The following is a 26916-nucleotide window of genomic DNA, read 5'->3' as shown; positions in this document are numbered from 1 at the left end:
CGCCGGAGAGTAGGTATCGGTGCTTACCTCCCCTTGCCTCTGCAATGCTGCGTTTGACTTCGATCACAGCATTTCGGGGGTTAATGTGCCGGGAGCAGTGCGGGACCACTCCTGGCACATAGCACCAGGTGTCAGCTTGTGTTCGGGCGCTATTGCAGTGCGCGTAATAGTACGTAGCTGGCCCAATAGGCCCAGGGCTCAGCTTCGCACTATTATTGAAGCTGTCAGAAAGAGGATAAAAGAAAGTGCTACTCACCCCTACTTGCTAGCTATCTGTGTGACTGTGCACTCTACATGTATCTGACCTCTCCTGCTGAGAAAGTACTAGTATGTACTAGTTTTTGCTCAAAATTTTGAGTGCAGCATAACGTAGAGACAGAGAACTTGGTGTGTCACTTACTGGGCTCCTTGCTGAAATTTTGATAAAATCACTGTTTTATCAGTCGGAGATTATCACTACAAGACTAGTAAATCAGCTGCTATGTAGTCCTCCATATACATGAACTCTCTATAACCCGGCTCCCTCCACTGGTTGGCAGCTTTCTGCCTGTACATAGTGTACAACTTAGGCCACGACCCCAGTATCAGTATTTGGGTAGAATTTTTTCTCAGGAGTGGAAGCCAAAACCAGGAGTGGGTGATAAATGAAGAATTTGTGCACTTGTTTCTATTATACCTTTTCTCTGATTGTTCCTCACCTGGTTTATCTCCCACTCCTGCGAAAAAATAGTGATTGAATACTGACCAAATACTGATAGTGGGGCCGTGGCCTAAAGCTGACAATCAGTGGAGTTGGCAGGGTCATATAGAGCTCAGTATTCAAACAACTGCTAGATCTCAGCAGAAAAAGCTGTGTTTTTATCAAACCTGCAACAAGCAGCCCATTGAGTGCAGGAATTAGGGTTTTTCCCCCTACAACCAATGAGGTAGCAAGAACCAGGTGACAGATTCCTTTAACGATTCAAAGATGTTGCAAAGGGCATGAACACACATGCTAATTCAAATTCTAAGCGGCCTTATGATAACTATGTCACTAGGAACTTAATCCACATTACATCTTTAAGGAGAGGGCAAAACTCTCACATCTAATTGCAGCATCTCATACATTCACACTTCTGCAAAATGATACCCTGTCTGGGCAATGAGCAGCACATGCAACACAATATTGCGCGTGACGTTAAAATTGCATATAATATGCATTAACAGTTAGACCTTTTTTAAAGGGAATCCCTCAACAGGTTTTTTCTTCTATGTAATCTGAGAACATCATGATGCAGGGGCAGAGACCCCTGATTATGGCGATGTATCACTTAATTTACAGCATGCAGCTGTTGTGATAGAATCACAGTTTTCTCTGCTGCAGATCTAGCAGAGCTCAGAATGCTGAGCCCAGTATAACTCTGCCTACATCACTGATTGGCTGCTTTCAGTATGCACTGTATATTGACAGAAAGCTGCTAATCAGTAATGAGGGCGAGGTTGGACCAGGAGGCGTGAGACACTTAGTCCTGTAGTGATAATCTCCTGCTGATAAAGCACTCATTTTATTGAAACAGAAAATCAGCCTAATATGTGACAAATCACTGAAATCAGGGTCTCAGCCCCTACATCATGATGCTCTCAGATGGGGTAAAAAAAACTTGCTGACAGATTCCTTTTAAGTAACCTGGTGGAACCTCTACAGCAACTGGTTTGAGTTCTTAGATTTGTAGTGGTGGTCTCATTTTTCAATCCCCTTAGAAACAGACATTTTCTCAGCTGTACCAGTATATTCTTATTTTACTACTACTTATTACTTAGTGTTTTTTTTTTTTTTCATCTCAGGTATTTGAGTTGTTTCCATCCTTAATGAGTTATATACCAGGGCCTCACCAGAAGATCAATAAACTTCTAGGAAAACTTTCCCAGTATGTCGATAGTAGGGTGAAAATGAATCAGAAGACATTAGACCCTAATAATCCTCGAGACTATGTTGACGCTTTTCTCATCAAAATGGAAAAGGTAAAATGGTAAAAATAAAAAAAAAATAAATATTGTATATTTATGTATCATTTCTTTTCTTTTGGTGAGCATTTACATGGAAAATCTTTTGAAACAGGAGATCTTGCATCAGCTGAAAGATAAGTTGAATGGCCAAGGCAGCAGTCACATCCTTCTCTGATCTTAGCCATCTGATATTTAAAGCCTCTTCTCATCAAGCTGACAACTAAATAAGTTTAATTTAAGACTACAAGCTGCCACAAACCGATATCTGGTAGGCTGGATTTGTTCCTAGACAAAAATTCCCCAATGGCCAATCTGCAGAGATGTAACTTGAAGCTAATTGTCCCAATGCAATTTCAGTACGAGGACACCACATACTATGTGCCCAGAGGCGTAGCTAGGGGTTGGGTTCGGGGGGGGGGGGGGGCAAAACTTCTGAGCGGGTCCCTAATCAGGTAACCTTGATTACAAACATGGTGGTGCACCCAGATAATGGATGTAGGAGAACCTCAGCAGATGACAGGGCTTTTGCTAAAGGAAATCTTCATACAATGATCAATACTGATATTACAGCCATACTGTGATGACCATATAGTGGTATATACCAGTGTTGCAGAGCATATAAGAGATTACAGTACAGTATATAATAACTTACAGATGATGTTCTTTCTGATGGAGTCATTCACTTTTCCCGTCTTTTCCATCTGGCCCAGACCGACATGACGACTTCTCCAGCCAGTGCTCGTCTGCAGAGATTACAACAAAGACACATCTGACTTCTCACATTTCTATGCTGCTGCCATATGTGTCCCTATTACTGATCCTCTTAGTACCCCACATAATAATGCCCACTACTGTGCCTCTTACAAAGTAAAATCCCCCCTTTTTGCTCTCTAAATGGTAAAACTACCCCTTTACAATATTACTGCCCTGTGCAAATGCCCTGGAAAACAAAGCCCACATTTTGCCCCTAGAAATTAATAATGCCCCATGTGCACCTTTGACGGCCAAATTACTCTGAGTGCCTCATAAACAATAATTCTTCTTAAGTGCCCACTTACACCATTTAATAATATCCACTGATTCCCCCATATACAGTAATAATGACCCATGAGTCCCCAGCATTGCTTATGTGGTCGGGCAGTCCTGTGACCATATGTATGCTATTTGCATGTGTTGATTAGACAGCTTGTCTCAATTCTCTTGTATTGAGAAAAGCTAGTCGACTCATGCAAATAGCATACATGTGGTCACATGACCACCTGATCACACTGTTGATATTGGGGGCTCATGACAGCAGGCACACAGCACCCTGTCGTGATTTGTCAGTCTGCACGCACAACCCTTTTAATAACTTTATACAAATATACAAATAATAAGCTGCTTATCATGAAATTATTAAAGGGATTGTCTAGTCTGAAGCTACAAGTCTGCTGTGACTATGTGACCGCAGACTTGTGAATCCTCACATTAAATGCACAGCACACTGTCAGGACTCTCCGGTGCGGGGAGCGAGTTGTCATGTGATCTCAAGTATGCAATTTGCATACACCTGGCCACATTCCGACTAGACTGTTAACGATCTCGCTCAATACACTTGTATTGAATGAGGCCGCAAAGTTGGAATGTGGCCAGGAGCATGTAAATTGTATGCTTGAGATCACATGATAACCCGCTCCCCGCACCAGAAAGCCCAGACAGTGTGCTGTGCATGTGACGCGCCCCCTTGGCCATGTGGTATTCGGTAGCGGGGCCGGTCATTGCTGGAGGATGTCACGGTGGCAGGGACCCGGTCTGTGACCCAGGGCGGTCAATAAAAGGGGGGATTATTAAAAGGGGATTATAGTTTGTATATAAATGTTCATGACGCCACCTGTGGTATGCGGCTATATGTAGCCGCCGCTATGGTGCAGATCCTCTGGAGTTGATGGTGACCCAGCAGAGTTGGTTCAGCTCTCAACAGGTAGAGCTAAGCTCCAGGTCGGTGCAGTGATGATTAATGAATTAGATGTTGCTGTGCTGTGCAGTGCAGGGGATGGCACAGATAATAATTCTAGGACACAGTGGGCTGCATTCTTCAAGGTTTCCTCACAGTTGTTGAACTCCAGGTTACCAGGACCAGGGTAACCTCCCACGCCGTCCTGTGTTTACCGAGGCAGGGGTTCAGCAAACTCCCAGGTGTTACAGGAGTACATAACGGGAACCCGTTCTATGTGCCTTCCTTGGTCGACAGCGCTGGCTCTCACCCTCCTGCCCTGCGCCTCGCAACCAGTGTCCCAAGCCAGTAACCTCGTATTTTGGCGGGCAACCTGCAGTCCCCTGAATCCTATGTGGCTACCTTTTTAGGGATGTAGTTGCAGTTGTGAGAAACTGCACCATGAAAGTACAGAAGCCTCCGGTTTCTAGCTGAGCCTTAAAGTTCTCAACTAGTTAGTTGCCGGTCCCCTTTGCGTCCTGATCCCTCCACGCTCTGGTAGATTCGGGCGCATGGGTGGCTTCCGCAGTCGCCGTGCCCCTGGGTACCCCTCACTTCTGGAGCTTTCCTCTGCTCCCTTCCTCGTCCTGTCAGTCTTCCTGGGCCTCTCACTCTAGGCCCGCTCCTCTGAGCAGAGCTCCTACAGAGCTCCTGATCCCACTCCTTCTCCTCAGACTGTCTTCTCTGACTGGACTCATCTGTCTCTCCCAAGATGGTTCCCTCTTTATATACTCCTACTGAAGTGCTCCCCTGAACTACTTCCTCCACCCACACTCACTACATGGTTCCACTCTCCAGATAGGGACCAGGGACTGTGCTCTCCCTTAGGAGCAATCTCGCCCTTCCCTCTGAAGTGGAGTGTAATGGATGCAAGTGCGTAGGTCCCGGGCAGTACTCCATCTCTACCTGAGTGTGGGATACCACACCTCTGGATGAGATGCAGTACCTCTGTGGCGACTGAACCCGCAGGGGCGCCACATACCCCCCTGGTAAAACACAGCATGTCAGTGGGCTGGAATAGAGTAAAAACAAGGTATTTTAGACATACAAAATTTTAGAATGCATTCACATAGAAGAATAATACACAATTTTTTCTTCCCTTTATGGGAGGCTCTTTTCTTAAATGTTACAGGTTACTATATCAGCTTACAAAACATTATAAAACTTTTTCCAATTAAATTCTCTTCACATCAATAAAACATTTTTCATATAAAACAATTTTCAGATCAATACAGTGAGATCCATAACTGGGTGTCCATCTCACTGAAGAAGGTGCGATTTGAGGGACCCATCCGAAAACCCTCAACGTAGGCCCTGGGCGTGGCTGCAGGGCATAGGTTATCCAGCTGTTGGACCATGTCTTCGGCCACGCCAAACGGGTTTTTGTTCTATGGTCTGTATAAAACCAATAAGAAGCACCTTCAAAAGTGCAAACTATATACAGTTTAAAAGTTTTTGGCTGCTCACGGTCCTCAGCCTGTCAGTTCTTATACCCTTACCGGGTAACTAAGTAAACACTCAAAACTTTTTCAGTTCACTCAACAATGATGTACCCTTCCGGGTAATTATATACAGTTTCTTTATTTCTAACTAACAGTTCGGTAGTATGGCCCCCTCCAGGGAAACATTGACCCACCACTAGATGGACCAGTCGGGTCATCTTCCTCGGATGGCAAGGGTACACTCTCCTCCACCACCCTGTGAACATGGAGAGTGTACCAGCCCTGCTCTCCTCTGTGCCTGGTGTAGGTGACCTTGTCACCAGGGTACAGATCCCACGCCAGATGTCCCTGCTGTAAATGGGACTCCACATCCCGCCGGTTCACAAAGAGGTCCGTGCCAAGTTGGGGTTCCCGGATAAAGCCCCATCCACCATCCAGGTCGAACTTGACCATGATTCCCTCTACTCGTGGATCAGGCGTGGCCGGCTTTGCTCTGCGGGCCCAGTTCTTCTCCTCCCTATTGTGGGCCTCCATCCTCTCCCAGCGCACCCTCCGGGTGTGCCGCTCCACCTCTAGCTGAAGGAGTTCCCACCGGCAGTGCTCTTCTCTGCGTTTGGCCTCCTTTTGGGTCTCCCGGGGAAATCCCATCAAGTCACCCGCCGGGTTATCCCATCTAAATTGGTCTCCATCATCTCTCTGGGCAACCGAGGGTGCGGGAGCAGGCGGCAAAGGGAGGCTCTGGTCCTCAACTTCGGCGGACCAATCCCAGACCGTGCATCCGTACACCCCCTCAGGTGTGGGGGCAGGTGGCTATTCCAGGGGGCCCAGGAGCTGATCGGTGTCAGAAGCACCCGAATAAGGAGACTCCTGTAGGGGGACCAGGAGTAGATCAGTGCCATCAGCGCCCGGGACAGGGATTTCGCTCCTACCTGCTTCCGCGGTCGCTCCGACACTACCCGTTGACTCCCGTTCCAGGAGGGGCTCCTCTGGGGCTGGGGTGCTGCTGATGGAACTCAGCGCTGACTGCTGCCGGGTCACCAACTTCTCCAGCAACTCACTTTTCCATATGGCGACGGCAGCTTGCTGGGCCTCCTACATCCGCCGGCCAAGCTCTTGTTCCTCATCACATAGGAATCCTGTATCCTACAGGGACAATTTAGCCACGACTCCCTCCAGGTTGAGGGATACTGCTCCAGACGGCAGACAATGGGCCGGAGTTTGAGGCTGGTCTCCCTCCTTCGTGCCTGCCAGGTGCAGTCTGGCTGCTCTGCTGGAGACCCTGCCCTGTCTCCAAGGTTTCTCTTCTCCTCTCCTCTTTCTGGGGGGTCCCATGGCTTCTTGCTGACGGCCACACCTGGGGACGGCCTCCCCAGACTGATGGACAGGTCTAGGTATATGGCCACAGGCGCATGGGGCGGGCTGCGCTTTTGGAGCCATTCTGGGACCCGGCCCACGATGGGAGGTTCCTTGCTGTCTTTCTCCACGCACATAATGGCACCCGTTCTTCTGGGGCGGACGCCACATTCAGTACACAACACAGTCTCTAGGCGCACAATACCCGGTTACACCGGGTCGGTTCCTATCCTGTTCGTGACGCCAAGTATGACGCGCCCCCTGGGCTATGGGGTACTCGGTAGCCAGGCAGGTCGTTGCTGGGGGATGTCACGGTGGCAGTGACCTCTTCAAGGTTTACTCACAGTTGTTGAACTCCAGGTTACGAGGACCAGGGTAACCTCCCACGCCGTCCTATGTTTACCAAGGCAGGGGTTCAGCAAACTCCCAGGTGTTTCAGGAGTACATAACGGGACTCCATTCTGTGTGCCTTCCTCGGTTGTCTTCCTGCGCTGGCTCTCACCCTCCTGCCCTGCGCCTCGCAACCAGTGTCCCAAGTCGGTAACCTTGGATTTTGGTGGGCAACATGCAGTCCCCTGAATCCTATGTGGCTACCTTTTTAGCGATGTAGTTGCAGTTGTGAGCAACTGCACCATGAAAGTACAGAAGCCTCCGGTTTTTAGCTGAGCCTTGTAGTTCTCCACTAGTTAGGGCCGGTCCCCTTTGTGGCCTGATCCCTCCACGCTCTGGTAGATTCAGGCGCACGGGTGGCTTCCGCACTCGCCGTGCCCCTGGGATCCCCTCACTTCTGGAGCTTTCCTCTACTCCCTTCCTCGTCCTGCCAGTCCTCCTGGGCCTCTCACTCTAGGCCCGCTCCTCTGAGCAGAGCTCCTACAGAGCTCCTGATCCCACTCCTTCTCTTCAGACTGTCTTCTCTGACTGGACTCATCTGTCTCTCCCAAGATGGTTCTCTCTTTATATACTCCTACTGAAGTGCTCCCCTGAACTACTTCCTCCACCCACACCCACTACATGGTTCCACCCTCCAGCTAGGGACCAGGGACTGTGCTCTCCCTTAGGAGCAATCTCGCCCTTCCCTCTGAAGTGGAGTGTAATGGATGCAAGTGCATGGGTTTCGGGCAGTACTCCATCCTTACCTGAGAGTGGGATACCACATCTCTGGATGAGATGCAGTACCTCTGTGGTGACTGAACCCGCAGGGGAGCCACACATGCAATGTGAGGATTCACAAGTCTGCAGTCACATAAATTAACTGCAGAATTGGACAATTAGACCAGACAATCCCTTTAAATACTGTACAGCTCATACCATGGTTACTGTTTGGGAGCTTGTTATGCTAGCAGGCAGGGGCTTATTTTAAGACCTAAACAGTAAATATAATAAGGCCGGTTTCACATGTCCGTATATTTCCAGTACCGGAGATATCCATGGCCTGTGTGTCCATGCATGTTTTACATGGTGCATCCGTGTGCGGCCAGCGTGCTGCATCAAGATCACACGGACCTGCGCCTGGGAATCAGAGTTTAGTGAGCGCTGTCCCCAAGCGCCGGGTGCTTAACGCTGCCTTCATGATGGTTCCCTGCCAGTTCTGTGATCAGCACCAGCAGGGACAATGATGAGGGTAGTAGCTGCTCTTGCAGTGTCCCTTTGTGAAAATAAGAATAAAATAATAAAATCCTTATGCTCACCTGTCCGGAGATGTCCCCCGCTGTAATCCATGCACTTGCTCCAGCAAGCGGCTCCGGAGCTGTGCTCAGTGAGTGACAGGACACCGCTGCTGAGATCAGGAGTGGTATCCTGTCACTCACTGAGCGCAGCTCCGGAGAGGTTCATTCTCCCCGGCGTCAGCGGTCATGTGGATTACAGTGGGAGACATCCCTGGACAGGTGAGTATATGGATTTTATTGTTTTATTCTTATTTTTACATAGGGACACTGCAGGAGCGGACACTACTACCCTCATCATTGTCCCTGCTGGTGCTGATCACAGCGCCAGCAGGGAACCATGATGAGGGTAGTGTTCAGCACTGGCGCTTGGGAATAGAGCTAACCGTACACTGATTACCAGGCGCTGGTACGTGTCACACAGATGACACATGGATGATATCCGTGTGGCATGTTTTGCGGCCCGTGCATCAGCAAAAAAACGTGTCAGTGTGTGGAGCACATGGACACATGGTCCATGGAATCACACTGAAGTGCGAAAACCCATAGATTTGAATGGGTCTGCCTGTGTCAGTGTCTCCGGTACGTGTGGAATGCAGATTGCACATTTTCTGTTAGTACAATAAACCTCATTTCAAGGCAGAAACATTACTGTGTACAACAGTTATTACATATATCAAACTGAAATAGCTGTTGCAAAAACCTAATTTTTATAAAACCTTAAGCCTAAGATTAATAGGGGTGCCCAAACTTTTTCATATAACTGTATGCTGAAATTTATTTTAAAACAAAAAAAACTGGTTCCAGCAGCACTTACATATGAAGGTGATGATGATTAGTCCAGCCAGGCACAGTCTTAACACAACCTAACTGCAGCAGCTCACTAGGACCCAGGGTCCAATGTGGACCAATCAGAGCACTCATGGGGTGGAGCTAACCACAGCACTGCCAGCCTGTAAAAGAAGATCAGGTTAGCAACGCTTTAGCCCTCACCGTGAACTGCACTGAGACTTTGCGATTGGCTGCTGTGCAGCGTGCACAGTCTCAGCTCAGAAAGAGAACAGCAGCGTGCGTGCATTAACAGTGTGCCGCTCTGTCACATCAGAGAGCTGTGGTTGCCTTCTGCTTAACAAAAGTGGCTATGGCTCCGGGTGGGCCCCTCAGTGTGACGGGGCCCGGGGCGACCACCCCATCTGCCCCCCCAGTAGTTATGCTACTGCATGTGCCATATGCAATATTAGTGTCTTCTTATGTAGCACAGCGACTTTTGGCTCCTCTTTGGCAGGTATCAGCACCCAAATATCAGATGATGACAGCATTTGAGCCAGCAGCTGTGACCGACGGTAAGAAAGGTTACCGGTGGTAAAAAAGGTTGCCATCAGTAATAGGCGTCGGCTGATGAAAGTACTACTCTCATCAACATATGCCTGCTGTGGCTGATAGCAGCGAGAGCAGGCGCCGCTAATGGGAATATTAATCAGTCGGCACCTGTGTTATAAATAAATAAATAAATAAAAAAAAAAGATGTGAGGTCTCTTCTATTTTTGATAACTAGCACAGGCAGAACCGACTGCAATGGGCTGCAGCCACCAGCTGTCAACTTTATCATGGCTGGTTTTCAAAATTAGAATAGAGGGATACCCACACCATTTTTTTAAAATTATTTAAATAAATAATTTAAAAAAACGGCGTGGGGTCCCCCCCATTTTTGACAACTAGCCAAGGTAAAGCAGACAGCTGAGGGCTGGTATTCTCAAACTGGGAAGGGGCCATAGATATTGGCCCTTCCAAGCCTAAACATATCAGCCCACAGCCACCCCAGAAAAGGCGCATATATTAGATGTGCTAATTCTGGTGCTCTGCCCGGCTCTTCCCACTTGCCCTGGAGAGGTGGCAAGTGGGGAAATAGGTTTGGGAATGATGTCAGCTTTTCTATGACTGTTGACATCAAGCCCAGAGGTTAGTAATGGAGAAGCGTCTATAAGATGCCCCCATCACTAACCCCATAGTTAGATTGTAAAAATAAACAGCAAAAGAGCAAGAATAAAGTCCTTTAATTGAAATAAAAATTTTGAAACCTTTACTTGAAATAAAAAAGCTAAGATATACTCACCATTACGCCTAACATTGAAGCCCAAGTCCCCTGATTTAATGAGCCATTCGCAGTTTCACTGTACCGTCCATGTGTACTTACATGTACATGGCTTAATCTTTGAGACAAGCATATGCTACTGGCAGGATCAACCAGGTAGCCCCCCAACACGACTGGACTGCGTCTCATCCATTGAAATCCATGTTCCCTGTAAAAGACAAAAAATAATAAACCATCATATTCCTCACATGTCTGACGATAATCCATTAATGAACATGTCCCACGACAATCCAGATGACTTGAGAGCAGTCACTGATGTGAGTGTTTTCCATGCCAGCCGGAGCACACTGAGACAGGAGCATGAGAATGCTTCTGCAGTGTGTAGCGATTCCATGAGAAAGGTCACTGGAGTTCATAGCTGATGAACCCAGTGTAATGCACACGCCCGGACTGACTGGCGTGTGCGTGTTTATGTAGTGATTCCACTGTGCCATGAACCGGAGAGTGCCTGGAGGGGCGTAACTAAGTATCTGCCCGATCCGACCAAGGTCGCACGACGGCATACGACGCTAGTGCACCAGGGAGGAACCGAGCAGAGGAACCAGGGTCTACTCCAGGTCAGACTCCGGACACGGCTGTTGACCCACACCGGGGAATACAGGAACAGGCAGACTAGAGCACAAGCTGGGTAGGGTCCAGTACAGACTGGGAGACAAATTCGAAACCGCAGACGCGGTAGACAGAGCTGAGCAAAGCGAAAACCGCAGACGCGGTGGACAGAGCTGAGCAAAGCGAAAACCGCAGACGCGGTGGACAGAGCTGAGCAAAGCGAAAACCGCAGACGCGGTGGACAGAGCTGAGCAAAGCGAAAACCGCAGACGCGGTGGACAGAGCTGAGCAAAGCGAAAACCGCAGACGCGGTGGACAGAGCTGAGCAAAGCGAAAACCGCAGACGCGGCGGACAGAGCTGAGCAAAGCGAAAACCGCAGACGCGGCGGACAGAGCTGAGCAAAGCGAAAACCGCAGACGCGGTGGACAGAGCTGAGCAAAGCGAAAACCGCAGACGCGGTGGACAGAGCTGAGCAAAGCGAAAACCGCAGACGCGGCGGACAGAGCTGAGCAAAGCGAAAACCGCAGACGCGGCGGACAGAGCTGAGCAAAGCGAAAACCGCAGACGCGGCGGACAGAGCTGAGCAAAGCGAAAACCGCAGACGCGGCGGACAGAGCTGAGCAAAGCGAAAACCGCAAACGCGGCGGACAGAGCTGAGCAAGGCGAAAACCGCAGACGCGGCGGACAGAGCTGAGCAAGGCGAAAACCGCAGACGCGGCGGACAGAGCTGAGCAAAGCAAAAAACGCAGACGCGGTGGACAGAGCTGAGCAAAGCGAAAACTACAGACGCGGCGGACAGAGCTGAGCAAAGCAAAAACCGCAGACGCGGAAGGAACAGGGCTCTGTTCACACGGAACAGACTAGAAGGGAAAGGCAGAACCAGATACCCACAGGGTACTTGCAGAGAAGTAGCGAGTGGACCACAAACTCACAAACGGAAGTACAGTGACGACGAGCAGGAGTAGGTACGAGTTCAGACTCTGCAGAAAAAGGAAAGGAACGGACATAGAGAAAAAACAGGTAAAAGATAGGAGAGAGTTCAGACTGGAACTGAGTGTACGGAGGAGACCGACACTGCAGCGGGATACAGGAGCGGGTCTGGGAATACGGCCCCCAGAGAGGCGGGACGAACAGGCAAGGAGCGTGTTCAGACTGGCCTGGAAATACAGCCTCCAGGAAGGCGGAATGAACAGGCAAGGAACGAGTACAGACTGCAGGTTAAGGTACACAGATAGGACACAGTACAGACATGGGAACAGATACTGCAAGACAGGTAACATAGACAGGACCTGGCATGTCAGAGACAAAAGCCAACTGACAGGGCAAGGTGCTCAGGCATGGGTTAATGGGGCAGCTGGTTTAAATACCAGGTGACAGACAGCAATAGGCTGAGGACGCACAAAGGGTGTGCCTGCAGCAGGTACAAAAAGCAGGAAGTGATCGGGCGCCGCCCTTAAGCAGCAGACACAGAAGCAAACAGACAGCATGGAGGGAAGCCAGAGAGACACCCTGGACTGGAGATCAAGTGCGCGCTCTTGCACAGTGGGAGATGGACCACTATGCAAGGACGCCGCCAGGTATGTTACACCCAGTCACCTTACTTACAGCACTGCTAGCTGCGTGAGAACCTTCTCTGGGACGACTGTGGGCTGCTATTTTTAGGAAGGGGAGGGCCAATATTCATTGACCATTCCCAGCCTGAGAATACCAGCCCTCAGCTGTCTGCTTTAGCTTGGCTGGTTGTAAAAAATGGGGGACCCCACGTTGTTTTTTAAATTATTTATTTAAATAATTAAAAAATATGGAGTGGGGACCCCTCTATTTTTGATAACCAGTCACTATAAAGCTGACAGCTGAGGGTTGAGGCACACAGCTGTCAGCTTTACCTGCGTAGATTATTCAAAATATAGGGAAACCCTAGCCATTTTGTTTTCAATTATTTACTTATTGCACAGACACTGGCTGATGAGTACTCTCATCAGCTGATGCCTGTGTCCGTTGGGAACATTTTTACAACCAATTACAGCTGCTGACTCACATGCTTGTTATCTGACAGCGTGAGAACTGCAGCGCTCTGACCGGCGATAATGATCTTACCGCTAATAAGAGCCCTGTTTCTCATGCTGTCACACAGATACAGCAAGCATGCAAAACCATGGCTGTTCGGACCCCCCATTCATGTGAATGGGGTCTGGGTCCGGTTTCAAGTTTATGTACCGTTCTGGTACCCGAACTGAACTTTTTTAGATATTCGGCTGAACCCACCTTACCTGAACATCCACGGGTTTTCCCATCACTACTTGTGATAGATCCTCATTGGAGAAATTGTCCCCTTTAGAAACTTCCTCTCTGTTAAAAGGGTTCTTTGACATTAGGGTAATTACAGTGTCCATCTGTTTTGTCCCCCGTAATCAACTGTCACCTGTGGGAGAAACCTGGCAGTGCCCTCTCAAAAAGAGTTTGGCTATCACACTTGAAGAAGGTATATCTGATACATATAGTCCATTTCAGGAATTAACTCAGTATTAGTTTTAGTTAATTATTCATTAATTACTATTAGGTGGCACTATAGAGTTCAAGTCCTCGTTTTCTCTGAAAAGGCAATTTGCATATTAAATTTCGGTGAATAAGCCTCCTTACTTTGGCATGCCCTGCCGGAGCCGGTGTGTCGCTCTCCACAAGGAGAAACGTTACCCCTTAGACCTCAGTCCAGAGCCTCTCACCTAGCCAAATCAGTTCTCATACTTTGCACTGATGAGGGCCAACACCCTGAACCACCATGTCTGCAAATTGAGATTCTAATTTTAAGCTATTGCATGACTCGTTAAAGGGTCGATTGTGACTTGAAGGATTGCTGCTTCCAATAAGTGGCACTATAGAGTTCATGCCCTCTTTCTCTCTGAAGAGTCAATTGACGCGCCCCCTGGGCCATGGGGTACTCGGTAGCCGGGCCGGTCGATGCTGGGGGATGTCACAGTGGCAGTGACCCCATCCGTGACCCAGGGTGGTCAATTAAAGGGAATAAAGTGAAAGGAGATAATGTTTTTAGAGATAATAATGTTCGTTATGCCACCTGTGGTATGTGGCTATATGGGGTCGCAGCTGCGGTGCCGATCCTCTGGAGCTGATGGCGACGCAGCAGAGTTGTTTCAGCTCTCCACAGGCAGATCTTAGCTCCAGGGCAGGATATAATGATGTTATGAGGTAGATGTTGCTATGCTGTGTAGTGCAGGGCTGGTGATGGTGCAGCAATAATTCCAGGACACAGTGGGGTGCAGTCTTTAAGGTTTACTCACAGTTGTCACGCTGCTCAATGTTACAACTGCCAGATTATAACCGCCCACGTCGTCCTGTGTTCACCAAGGAAGAGGTTCAGCAGTTCTTAGGTATTTCAGGAGTACTTAAACGGGACCCCGTTCTATGTTCCTTCCTCGGTCGTCTTCCTGCGCTGGCTCTCACCCTCCTGCCCTGCGCCTCATCACAATCAGTTTCCCAAGCCAGTAGCTTTGGATCTTGTTGGGCGACGTGCAGTCCCCTGGACCCTATGCGGCAACTTTTTCGGCGACATAATTGTGGTAGTGGGCAGTTGCACCTTTGAAAGTACAGTAGCCTCCGGTTATCTAGCTGAGCCTGGTTGTTCTCCACTAGTTTAGGTGCCAGTCCCCTCTGCAGCCTGATCCCTCCACGTCCGTGTGGATTCGGGTGCACGGGTGGCATCCGCACTCGCAGTGCCCCTGGGATTCCTTCTGTTCATGGAGCCTTCCCTCTGCTCCCGTCCTCTTCACTCAGTCTTTCCTCCCGGGCCTCTCAGGCTAGGCCACTCTCCTTTCTCCACTCCTCTGAGCAGAGCTCCTGCAGAGCTCCTGCTCCCAACTCTCTCTCCTCTGAACTCTCTCCTCAGACTGATCTAATTCCTTCAAAATGGTTCCCTTCTTGTACCCCTACTGACGGTGCTCCCCTAATCTACTTCCTCCACCCACACCCACTGCATAGTTCCCCCTCTCTTGGTTCCCCCCCTTCCAACCAGGGACAGGGCTCAGTATTGTACACGTGCATCTATCTTGCCCTGCCTGCTGGTCTGGAGTGGTGTAGTGTTGGATGCAGGTGGGTGGGTCCCGGGCAGTACTCCCCCCTTACCTGCGAGTGGGGTACCACACTTCTGGGTGAGATGCAGTACCTCTGTGGCGACTGAACCCGCAGGGGCGCCACACAATTTGCATATTAGTCTATGTTTTTGCAGCCTTTTCTGCAGCATTTTTTTCCTGCAGATGATAAGCTATGTTTTACAGTTCCAGCAAAAGCTGGATCAGGTGTCAGAAATCTCATGCACATGCAGCTTTTTTTTTTACTGACTGTACTTGAGCATTGCAGCACTTTTGAAAATTCTTTTAGCGTTTTTGCCGTTTTTTACCAATTGAAAGTAATCTAAAGTGAAAAACGCTGAAAAAAAATGCAGGATAGTATTTGTGTTGGACTTTAGCAGCATTTATGGTGAATAAAACTTTGATTCTACTTTCTAGATTATTATTTTATTAAAAGGCACTGTTATCCTGAAAAACACACCCAAAAAAATTTAAGTGCAAAAAAAGGAGCAAAAATTCAGCAGAGATGCATTTCATGTGTATGCATTTCATACGTAGCACTTTTATTGCCTAGAGTGAAGGTTTTGGCTGCAGAAAAAATGCTGCAAAAACACCACATGTGAACATAGCCTTAGTCTTTGTTGGACAATCACATAAATGAAGCAGAAGTTGATTGTGTGCACTGCCACTCTCTTCTAAGGTGGAATAAAATTGCCCCATTCTAGACATTGATAGGGCTCCCAGTGGTTGGACGACCACCGATATGGAAGTTATAGTGGATAGGAGATAACATGCTCCAATTGGAAAACTTTAAGTAGTAAAGACAGTTATTATTATTTAACGACCTTCGGTTCGATCTCGAGTCATGGCAACATGATGGATGAACGATCTGTAGGAAGATTGATTTTGTGCAAGCCTAGATGGGTCCACCAGGGTCTTTTCCGCCGTTAATTTGATTTACATTTAATTATATATTTTTTTACATCTCCAGGAGAAAATTAAGCCTGACAGTGAATTTAACATGAAGAATTTAATAGCTTCCACCCTGCAGATCTTTTTTGCTGCAGTGGAGACCATGAGTACAACCACAATCTATTCTCTGCTCATTCTCATGAAATACCCAGATGTCTTAGGTAAGAGAAGTGATAAGTCATTTTTATTTAAAAAAACTCAAGTCGGATTTATTCCTTTAACTCATAGCAGCTATAACATAGCAGGAATAGAAAAGACCCGATAGGTCCATCTTGGTCCATGGATTTGTTAATCTCAACTTGAATGTTTTTTGCACCACAGCTAAAGTGCACAAAGAGATCGACCAAGTCATTGGCCGAAATCGCGATCCAACGTTACAGGACAGGAATCACATGCCCTACACAGAAGCAATGGTCCATGAAATGCAAAGATTCACAGACCTGATCCCAATGGGAGCGCCCCGGAGAACTACAAAAGAGGTCACACTGAAGGGTTACACTTTACCACAGGTATAGGAGATATCTCACATACATGCATATATCTTCTAGCTACTTACTGAGATGCATGCCTTTCTCTACCTTGGAGTCTATGGAGGTTACAAGAACAGTAAAGTAAGAAACTCTCAGCTTTTTCTAAAACTGACTGATTTGTTGTCCAGAGCTGCATTCACAATTCTGCAGGCTCCCATCTTTTTTGCTTCAATAGCTATATAAAGTTTTCTCTGTCTATTAATCTTCAGAGTCATAATTACACCTGGCATTGTCTAATAAAGAAAAAACAGTCACATTGAGACTTCCGGCATATCCAAGGTCTGATAGATATAGATTACACCTATGGGACCTCCATCTGTCTACAGAGCCTCCATTCGGACCCAACATCCCGGTTAGCATCCGACCACTAGTGGGTTCTGTATGTGAGATGGTGCATGCGCCAGCTCTCTCCAATAATTGTCATGGGAGAATATTTGTGCCTATTGTAACAAATGGTGAAAGATGTCACATGTGCCTCCAAATCTCCATTCACTGGTGGTCAGATGCTGGCCACATTGGGGGATCGAGGGATCCCAGTTCTGGAGATAGGTGAAGGTGGTATCTGATAACAAGCTTTTTGACTCTTTTAAAAGCCAACCAAAATAAAATAACAAACTTATGAATGCAGCATAAAGGGGTATTACAGCTTAAACGAGCTAGTACCTATCCAGTGGATATGTGATAATTGGTAGATTGGTCTCAGTCATACCACTGGTACCCCATGATCAAATCAATTGTGGTGTAATGTTCCCTGTTCTCACCTGGCTGCAAAACTGCATCCAAGAGGAGGTGAATGTTGGGGCACTGAAGATAATGGAGGCCAATGGAAAGCTTGGCTGTTATTATCTCTGGATGCCTGTCCACGACCGATGACAACACTGTGCCACATGCACGTGAGCTGATTCTGTTGAATAGATGACAGACAGTTTGGTTCCCTGAATAAAGCCCGATGAGCAGGAGAAGACTGTGGTGCATTCATGGCTCGCAGATCAACCAAATAAATTTTTAAAGAAGTCATGTGAAAGCTTGTTGATAGTTGGACAAAGTGCACTGAAAAAGAAGGAAACAATGTCAAAAAAAGATGCATTTGTCTTTTTCTGAGAGTTGATTAAAATAAATTCTAGAACTAGAGTGCGAATAATTTTTGACTCACTCTAGTATATTCTTCTATTTATAAAAAAAATTTCATTAGCATTAAATATTCTGTTTATCTTACTTCTGTATTCTCACTATTGAATTTTTGGAAAATTTCAGGGTACCCAAATTTACCCAATGCTGACATCAGTTTTAAAAGATCCCACCTGTTTTAAGTACCCCAAAGAATTTAACCCAAAGAATTTCCTGAATGAGAAAGGAGAATTTAAGAAGAATGACGCATTCATGCCTCTTGCCTTAGGTAAATCTTTTATATATCTGTACGTTTAGGATCTGCGTCCAGCAGCTATACTCAACCCCTGGCAAAAATTATGGAATCACCGGGCTCGGAGGGTGTTCATTCAGTCGTTTAATGTTGTTGAAAAAAAGCAGATCACAGACATGGCACAAAACTAAAGTTATTTCAAATGGCAACTTTAGGGCTTTAACCCCTTTACCCCCGAGGGTGGTTTGCACGTTAATGACCAGGCCAATTTTTACAATTCTGACCACTGTCACTTTATGAGGTAATTACTCTGGAACGCTTCAACGGATCCCCCTGATTCTGAGACTGTTTTCTCGTGACATATTATACTTCATGATTTTGGTAAAATTTCTTTGATATCACTTGTGTTTATTTGTGAAAAAAATGGAAATTAGGCCAAAATTTTGAAAATTTTGCAATTTTCAAAATTTGAATTTTTATGCCCTTAAATCAGAGACATATGTCACACAAAAGAGTTAATAAATAACATTTACCACATGTCTACTTTACATCAGCACAATTTTGGAACCAAAATTTTTTTTTGTTAGGGAGCTATAAGGGTTAAAAATTGACCAACGATCTCTCATTTTTCCAACAAAATTTACAAAACCATTTTTTTAGGGACCACATCACATTTGAAGTCACTTTGAGAGGTCTTTATGACAGAAAATACCAAAAAGTGACACCATTCTAAAAACTGCACCCCTCAAGGTGCTCAAAACCACATTCAATAACTTTATTAACCCTTCAGGTGGATCACAGGAATTTTTGGAATGTGGAAGAAAAAAATGAACATTTAACTTTTTTCACAAAAATGTTACTTTAGACCCAATTTTTTTTATTTTCGCAGGGGTAACAGGAAAAAATGGACCCCAAAATTTGTTGTGCAATTTCCCCTGGGCACGCAGATACCCCATATGTGGGGAAAAAACACTGTTTGGGCACACGGCAGGGCTCGGAAGGGAAGGAGCGGCATTTGACTTTTTGATTGTAAAATTTGCTTGAATAATTAGCGGACGCCATATTGCGTTTGGAGAGCCCCTGATGTGCCTAAACAGTTGAAAACCCCCACAAGTGACCCAATTTTGGAAACTAGACCCCCAAGGCACCTATCTAAATGCATAGTGAGAACTTGGAACCCCTAGGTGCTTCACAAATTGATTCGTAAAAATGAAAAAGTGGAAAAAAAACCACTTTTTCATTTTTACAAATCAATTTGTGAAGCACCTGGGGGTTCCAAGTGCTCACTATACATCTAGATAGGTGCCTTCGGTGGTCTAGTTTCCAAAATGGGGTCACTTGTGGGGAAGCTCCAATGTTTAGGCACACAGGGGCTCTTCAAACGCAACATGGTGTCCGCTAACAATTTGGGCCGATTTTCCATTCAATTTGTTAGCCGACACCATGTCGCGTTTGGAGAGCCCCTGATGTGCCTAAACAGTGGAGCTCCCCCACAAGTGACCCTATTTTGGAAACTATACCCCTTAAGGATTTTATTAAGGTGTATAGTGAACATGTTGAACCCAGAGGTATGACACAGAATTTGATAACATTAGGTCATAATATTGAATAAGTTGTCATTACTCTTGAGCGCAAGTGCTCGCTACTTGAGTTTGCATCGTGTACTCAGGTATGCACCATGTATCACGGGTGCTCAAGTGAAATGCTCGTGTCCCCACCCGCATGTTTCACGGTTATTAGACACCCCAAAAAAAACATGCGGGGATCGCTCAGGCATGGCAGGCAATCCCCGCGAGGTTTTTTGGCCGCGAAGCATATGGGGCGGAGACTCGAGCACCCGCGATACTCAGTGCATACCAAAGCACCCAATTCAAACTCAAGTAGCGAGCACTAGAGCTCAATACTAGTCGCCATATCATCATCTTTTTTTTTTTTTTAACTTTTGAAAAAAAAACAACCCCAACCCTAACATTAGCACAACCCCAACCCCAGCCCTAGCGTTTATTTTTTACGCCGTTCCTCGTGCGGTATAAGTGATGAGATTACTTTATTCTTCGGATCGGTGCGATTACAGCGATAACAGAATCATATCGGGTTTTTATGATTGACAGCTGTCACACACTAAAAGACACATATTTTGTAAAATCTAGTTTTTGCATCGCCATATTTTGGCCGACAGAGTCATGTGATGGCTTGTTTTTTGCAGGATGAGTTGACGTTTTTATTGGTGCCATTTTCAGGCACGTGACATTTTTTGATTGCTTTCTATTCCAATTTTTGGGAGGCAGAATAAACAAAAACCAACAATTCAGGAATTGTGTTTTTTTACATTTTTTTATTCTGCTCCGGGTGTGGTAAAATTGATAAGGTAGCTTTATTCTTCGGGTAAGTACGTTTACAGCGGTACCACATTTATATAGTTTTTTATGTTTTGGCGCTTTTACACAGAAAAGCTATTTTATAGAAAAAAATATTTTTTTGCATTGCTTTATTCTGAAAGCTGTAACTTTTTGATTTTTTGGATGATAAAGCTGTATCGCAGCTTGTTTTTTGCGGGACGAGATGACGTTTTCAGCAGTACATTTTTAATTTATATTCCTCTTTTTGATTGCGTGTTATTCCATTTTTTGTTTGGCGGTATGATAATAAAGCATTGTTTTTTGCTTTTTTTTTTTTTTTTTTTTTACCGTCTTCACTGAAGGGGTTAACTAGTGGAACAGTTTTATAGGCCAGGTAGTTACGGACGCGGCGATACCAAATATGTGTACTTTTATTGTTCGGTTGGTTTTTTTTCATAATAATATTTATTGATGGGTACATTATATTTTTATTTTTAGTGGATTATGTTTTTTATTTTTTTTTTAGTATTTTTACAATTTTTTTTTTTTTTTTTTCCACTTTCGGGAGTTTTTATACTTTTTTACTTTGTCCCACTATGGGACTTTCACTTTTTTTATTCTGATCGCCTGCATGGCACAGGAATGCAGCACCATCGCTGTGCCATGCAGGCAGTCAGCGCTGGACAGGGAGAAGATAGTTTGGAGATGCACTGCGCATGTCCAAACAATCTTCCTGCTGTCTGGTGACCCGGATGTTGTCATGACGACATCGGGTCGTCATGGCAATGTAGCACCATGAGGACTCGGCTGCTATAGGGGTATTGCACCTCAATCCAGAGGTGTAGTATTCCACTCCCGGGTAAGGATGGAGTGTGGGACTGAGCTCAGCTAGCTGCATGCACTACACTCATCCCATTTCCGGGGGACAGATCAATGGTACTCCCACTAGGAGAATGTGCAGGTACGACAGTGCCTGTCCCTGGCTGGAGTGGGAGGGGGGGTGGAACATCCCAGTAGTGTAGGGGCAGATAGGGGAGGGGCTCTGGGCATAGAGGTAGGAGCCCATTGGGTGCTAGTCACCTGGGCTCACACATAGAGGGAGTATATATGGTGGGCACCATCTTAGGACAGGGTCAGTCAGTCTGTCAGGAGAGTGCTGAGGAGGAGTTCAGCCAGGAGGGCTGACAGGGAGCTGTGGCTCCGGCTGGGCCCAGCTCCAGGGCCAGGCCTGAAGCAGAGAGGAAGAGGAAGAAAGGCCCAGAGGCATAAGACCAAGAGGGAACCCTGAGATCCCACGAGTGAGCTAAAAAGGGTGAAGGGTTGGCAGAAGAGGGCACCGGATCCCAAACTGACGGAGGCAAAACATCCTTAATCAGGAACCGGAGGTCGTGGTCAAGTTTTGCCACGACCCTCACCACATTCACCAGGAAGGTACACCATGAGTAGGGTCAGGAAAGCCTTAAAAGGTTTTACCATATAGAGGCCCAAGGGAACCGGACAAAGGTGGATCCCTGGTGGGGACGGCCAGCAGAAAGAGAGAGAGGGGAGCTCAGGACCACGCTCCGGAACTGCCTGGGGGTTAGCCGAGTCCCGCACCTGGTGGACGCAGCACGGCTCGGGTGGTCACTCCCGGCCGAAGTGACTGAAGCAACACAAGTGAGTAAAAACCCTGAAACTGCATCCCACGTCTCTGTGCCTCCTTACCGCACCATCACAACCTCCATCATCTACACCTGAGGCCGTACCCCTCCCGTTGGGGGTTATACCATCTACGCTGCACAATTATAACACCGGCCTCAGCGGACTGTCTTGCAGCAGCGGCCCTAAAGCTGCATTCAACGGGTGGTGTAGTCGTCCAACATCTACCGCTAATACATCGCCGCTCAGTTTGACTCCCTGGGCACAGACCGGGTCACCGCCACGAGACTACAACCCTCAACAGATCCGGCTCCGGGTAAGCTCCCGTGCGCGCGATGCCACGCGACGAAGGCCCAGGGGCGCGTCAACTTTGGCGTAGTCGGCAGGATTACGTGCCCGCAACCACCGGGTACTGCGTGCCTGAAGAAAAGTTCATATTTACCGTAAAAAGAAGTCTCCCGCCGGTTCCGGAGGGTCCCCGCCATCGGACGCCATCTCGGATCGTTTCCCGCCGTTTGCCCGCCATCTGCAGTCTTTTCCCGCCATCCACAGAGTTTCCCGCCATTGGGAGACGATTCCCGCCATCTGAGACGATTTCCCGCCCTGGCAGAGCGGACGCCATTATGGGCGTGCCAGAGGGTGGCAAGAGGCCACCTCCCATCGTGGGCCTGGTCCCAGAAGAGCGCCAAAAGCAAAGACCGCCCCCACCAGCAGAGACTGCAATGATAGAGATGTCCATCAGAGTGGGGGGTCTGCCCCTGGAACTGACAATCACCAAGTTGCCCCAGGACCACCCTCAGTATGGGCGGATACAGAACAAAACCAAGAAGATGGGTGCAGCCTGGAGGAGTCTGGAGAGATCGCACCCGGAGATGGAGGGAGAGTCAGGCAGCACCGACCCTGTGGTCAGGAGCCTGTTGCAGGCCGCCACCCCCGAAGGCCTGGTGGAGATTCTGGCACAGCTCCCCCGAGATCGGGAGCATGCACAGACTGCACTGGAGGGCTTGGCTCGGAAGATGGCCCGAGTGCAGCAAGAAGTGCTGGCCGAGTGGAGCAGAGAAATGGCCCTGCAAGCTGGAACCCGCCATCAAAGGCCGCCACCCACAACGAGGAGCACGCCTGACCCTGAAGATGGTGCAGGAGGGACGAAGGCCGGAGACGACGCCGTGGAAGGAGCTGAAGAGATGGAGGCAGGTAAAGGGGACGTCACCACCCCTAGCCTAGTAGCCGTAAGCCTGCCCCAGCTCCCCGTCGCAGAGCCCGAAATCCCCCTTACCGAGCCCGTTGCTGCACCGTCACCGCTCCAAACTAGGCCTCAAGCGGCAGGAGCCGCGGTCGCGCCCTCTGTGACGTCACGCACCTCAATCCAGAGCGTGGCCAAGCAGGAAACGCCACCGGCCTGGTCGCAGGGCCGAGTACCCCCGGGCGCCGCAGTTCCAACAGCGCCCTCTACCTCCACTAAGCCATCGGCCTGGTCGCAAGATCGAGTACCCCCGGGCGCCGCAGTCTCCACAGCACCCTTCACCTTCAGGGTGCTGCCGGCCTGGTCGCAAGGCCTGGTGATTCCGGGCGCCGCTGCCACCACCGCGCCCTCAACCTCCACTGTGCTACCCTTGGGTGAAGACCTGTTCACGCAACATACTTGCCCGGATGGGCAGCCCTTTGTGTGGCCTCCGGAGTACACCACTCCCCGACTCCAGAAGGAATGGCCTCTGTGTGAGCCCCTGATTCCGGCTCCGGCGCCCGCCAAGATCACCCCACTCCCGTTGGAGGAGGCGCAGTTCGCATGGGACCCCACTTTAGAAAACCTCATCTGGTTCACCCAAGAGACCCGGGCGGCCGCAGCCCAGCATGCGGAGTGCTGCCGGCAACAACTGGAGGTCTTCGACAGGGAACGGCGAGAAAGGCGGGTCCGCGAGGAGCGGCTGCAAGTTCAGAGTGCGGAGCAGAAACGTCGGACCCGGCGAAACCCCCGTGCAGCCCACGGTCCCCGCGCCACCGGGACCATAATCAAGTTCCAACTGGAGCACGGTTGGGGCTTTATCCGGGATCACAGAACCCCCGGCGACGTCTTTGTCACCCGCAGAGATGTCGAGAGTCATCTGCCGGAGGGACACAGAGGACGTGACCTTTACCCGGGTGACGAGGTCACCTTCACCCGGCATCAGTGTGCTAAAGGACCGTACGCCCTTCATGTACACCGACTGATGGAGGAAGAGCTGCGGTATGAGGAGAATCAAGAGGACCCGGACGGGTTTGAAGATTACCCTCAGAAAGGAGCAGGAGGACGCCGTTACTGAAGTACGGTAAAGTGGAACTGTAAATAGTTACCCGTGAGGGTACAAGAACTGCTGCTAATTAAAATATGGTCCCCGTTGGGACTAGTGAATAGTTCCCGTGTGTCCCTATCCCTAACCAGGCTGAGGACTGTGAGCAGCCATCCCTTTATCCCCACTGGCCGAGGACTGAGAGCGGCCACCCTGTAAATAGTTGCGCTTCCTAAGGCGCCCCCTACCGGTTTTATAAGGAACTGTTTTTGTGACTGTTGCACTTTTACCTGGTCATAAATTGCACCGTGGCCAGAAGATCAAGAGTGTGTTTTATATATGAGAATGTTTTATATGCAAGAGTTTTATATTGAAAGTTAATGTGTTTTATATGTAAGTGCACTTTAAAAATTTTTGTATGTTTTATATTGTTTTGCTCTTTTACAGCCCGAGGACGTGCTGTCCTTTACCAGGGGGGAATGTAGCACCCTGAGGACTCGGCTGCTACAGGGGTATTGCACCTCAATCCAGAGGTGTGGTATTCCACTCCCGGGTAAGAATGGAGTGTGGGACTGAGCTCAGCTAGCTGCATGCACTACACTCATCCCATTTCCGGGGGACAGATCAATGGTACTCCCACTAGGAGAATGTGCAGGTACGACAGTGTCTGTCCCTGGCTGGAGTGGGAGGGGGGGTGGAACATCCCAGTAGTGTAGGGGCAGATAGGGGAGGGGCTCTGGGCATAGAGGTAGGAGCCCATTGGGTGCTAGTCACCTGGGCTCACACATAGAGGGAGTATATATGGTGGGCACCATCTTAGGACAGGGTCAGTCAGTCTGTCAGGAGAGTGCTGAGGAGGAGTTCAGCCAGGAGGGCTGACAGGGAGCTGTGGCTCCGGCTGGGCCCAGCTCCAGGGCCAAGCCTGAAGCAGAGAGGAAGAGGAAGAAAGGCCCAGAGGCATAAGACCAAGAGGGAACCCTGAGATCCCACGAGTGAGCTAAAAAGGGTGAAGGGTTGGCAGAAGAGGGCACCGGATCCCAAACTGACGGAGGCAAAACATCCTTAATCAGGAACCGGAGGTCGTGGTCAAGTTTTGCCACGACCCTCACCACATTCACCAGGAAGGTACACCACGAGTAGGGTCAGGAAAGCCTTAAAAGGTTTTACCATATAGAGGCCCAAGGGAACCGGACAAAGGTGGATCCCTGGTGGGGACGGCCAGCAGAAAGAGAGAGAGGGGAGCTCAGGACCACGCTCCGGAACTGCCTGGGGGTTAGCCGAGTCCCGCACCTGGTGGACGCAGCACGGCTCGGGTGGTCACTCCCGGCCGAAGTGACTGAAGCAACACCAGTGAGTAAAAACCCTGAAACTGCATCCCACGTCTCTGTGCCTCCTTACCGCACCATCACAACCTCCATCATCTACACCTGCCGCCCTGAGGCCGTACCCCTCCCGTTGGGGGATATACCATCTACGCTGCACAATTATAACACCGGCCTCAGCGGACTGTCTTGCAGCAGCGGCCCTAAAGCTGCATTCAACGGGTGGCGTAGTCGTCCAACATCTACCGCTAATACATCGCCGCTCAGTTTGACTCCCTGGGCACGGACCGGGTCACCGCCACGAGACTACAACCCTCAACAGATCCGGCTCCGGGTAAGCTCCCGTGCGCGCGATGCCACGTGACGAAGGCCCAGGGGCGCGTCAGCAACACCCAGGAAGACGTGGCAGACAGCGCAGGAGGCCGGAAGAGGAGGTGCGTATCCCGATCACCTCCCCTTGCCACCGCAATGCTGCGATCGACTTCGATCGCAGCATTGCAGGGGTTAATGTGCTGGTAGCGGTGCGGGACCGCTCCCTGCACAAAGTACTGGGTGTCAGCTGTGACAATCAGCTGACACCAGCAGCGATCGCGCCCGCACAGCCTGTGCGCGCGCGCGCGATCGCGATGACATACTAATACGGGTCAGGCCCTTAAAGCCCTGGGCACAGACACGTATTAGTATGTCATGGGCTTTAAAGGGGTTAAGAAACACTAAAAGAAATCAAGATTAAAAATGTGGTACTCAGTAAGGGTAATTTTTTTCAGACCAAGCAGAGGGAGAAAATTATGGAATCACTCAATTCTGAGGAAAAAATTATGGAATCATGAAAAACAAACACACAAAAGAACATTCCAATACATCACTAGTATTTTGTTGCGCCACCTCTGGCTTTAATAACAGCTTGCAGTCTCTGAGGCATGGACTTAATGAGTGACAAACAGTACTCTTCATCAATCTGGCTCCAACTTTCTCTGATTGCTGTAGCCAGATCAGCTTTTCAGGTTGGAGCCTTGTCATGGAGCATTTTCTTCAAATTCCACAAAAGATTTTCAATTGGATGGAGATCCGGACTATTTGCAGGCCATGACTTTGACCTTATGTCAAGGAATGTATTCTCAGTTTTTGCTCTATGGCAGGATGCATTATCATGTTGAAAAATGATGTCATCATCCCCAAACATCCTTTCAATTGATGCGATAAGAAAACTGTCCAAAATATCAATGTAAACTTGGGCAGTTATTGAAGATGTGATGACAGCCATCTCCCCAGTGCCTTTACCTGACA

The 26916-nt window shown here is 48.5% G+C and overlaps 1 protein-coding gene across 1 annotated transcript in view; it reads left to right on the top strand.

Moving 5' to 3' along the window:
- Positions 1–26916, top strand: part of LOC141154997 (cytochrome P450 2G1-like) — a 59671-nt gene that overhangs the window by 27208 nt on the left and 5547 nt on the right. The window contains exons 5-8 of the mRNA XM_073641590.1: positions 1825–2001; positions 16193–16334; positions 16495–16682; positions 17958–18099. Coding sequence (XP_073497691.1) covers positions 1825–2001; positions 16193–16334; positions 16495–16682; positions 17958–18099 — 649 coding nt within the window. The remainder of the gene's footprint in view (positions 1–1824; positions 2002–16192; positions 16335–16494; positions 16683–17957; positions 18100–26916) is intronic.

Source organism: Phyllobates terribilis, unplaced genomic scaffold, assembly GCF_046119375.1.
Source record: "Phyllobates terribilis strain yellow unplaced genomic scaffold, ASM4611937v1 Scaffold_7__3_contigs__length_470593459, whole genome shotgun sequence".
In the NCBI taxonomy this organism is placed as follows: domain Eukaryota; kingdom Metazoa; phylum Chordata; class Amphibia; order Anura; family Dendrobatidae; genus Phyllobates; species Phyllobates terribilis.
This window is presented reverse-complemented; position numbering and strand designations above follow the sequence as displayed.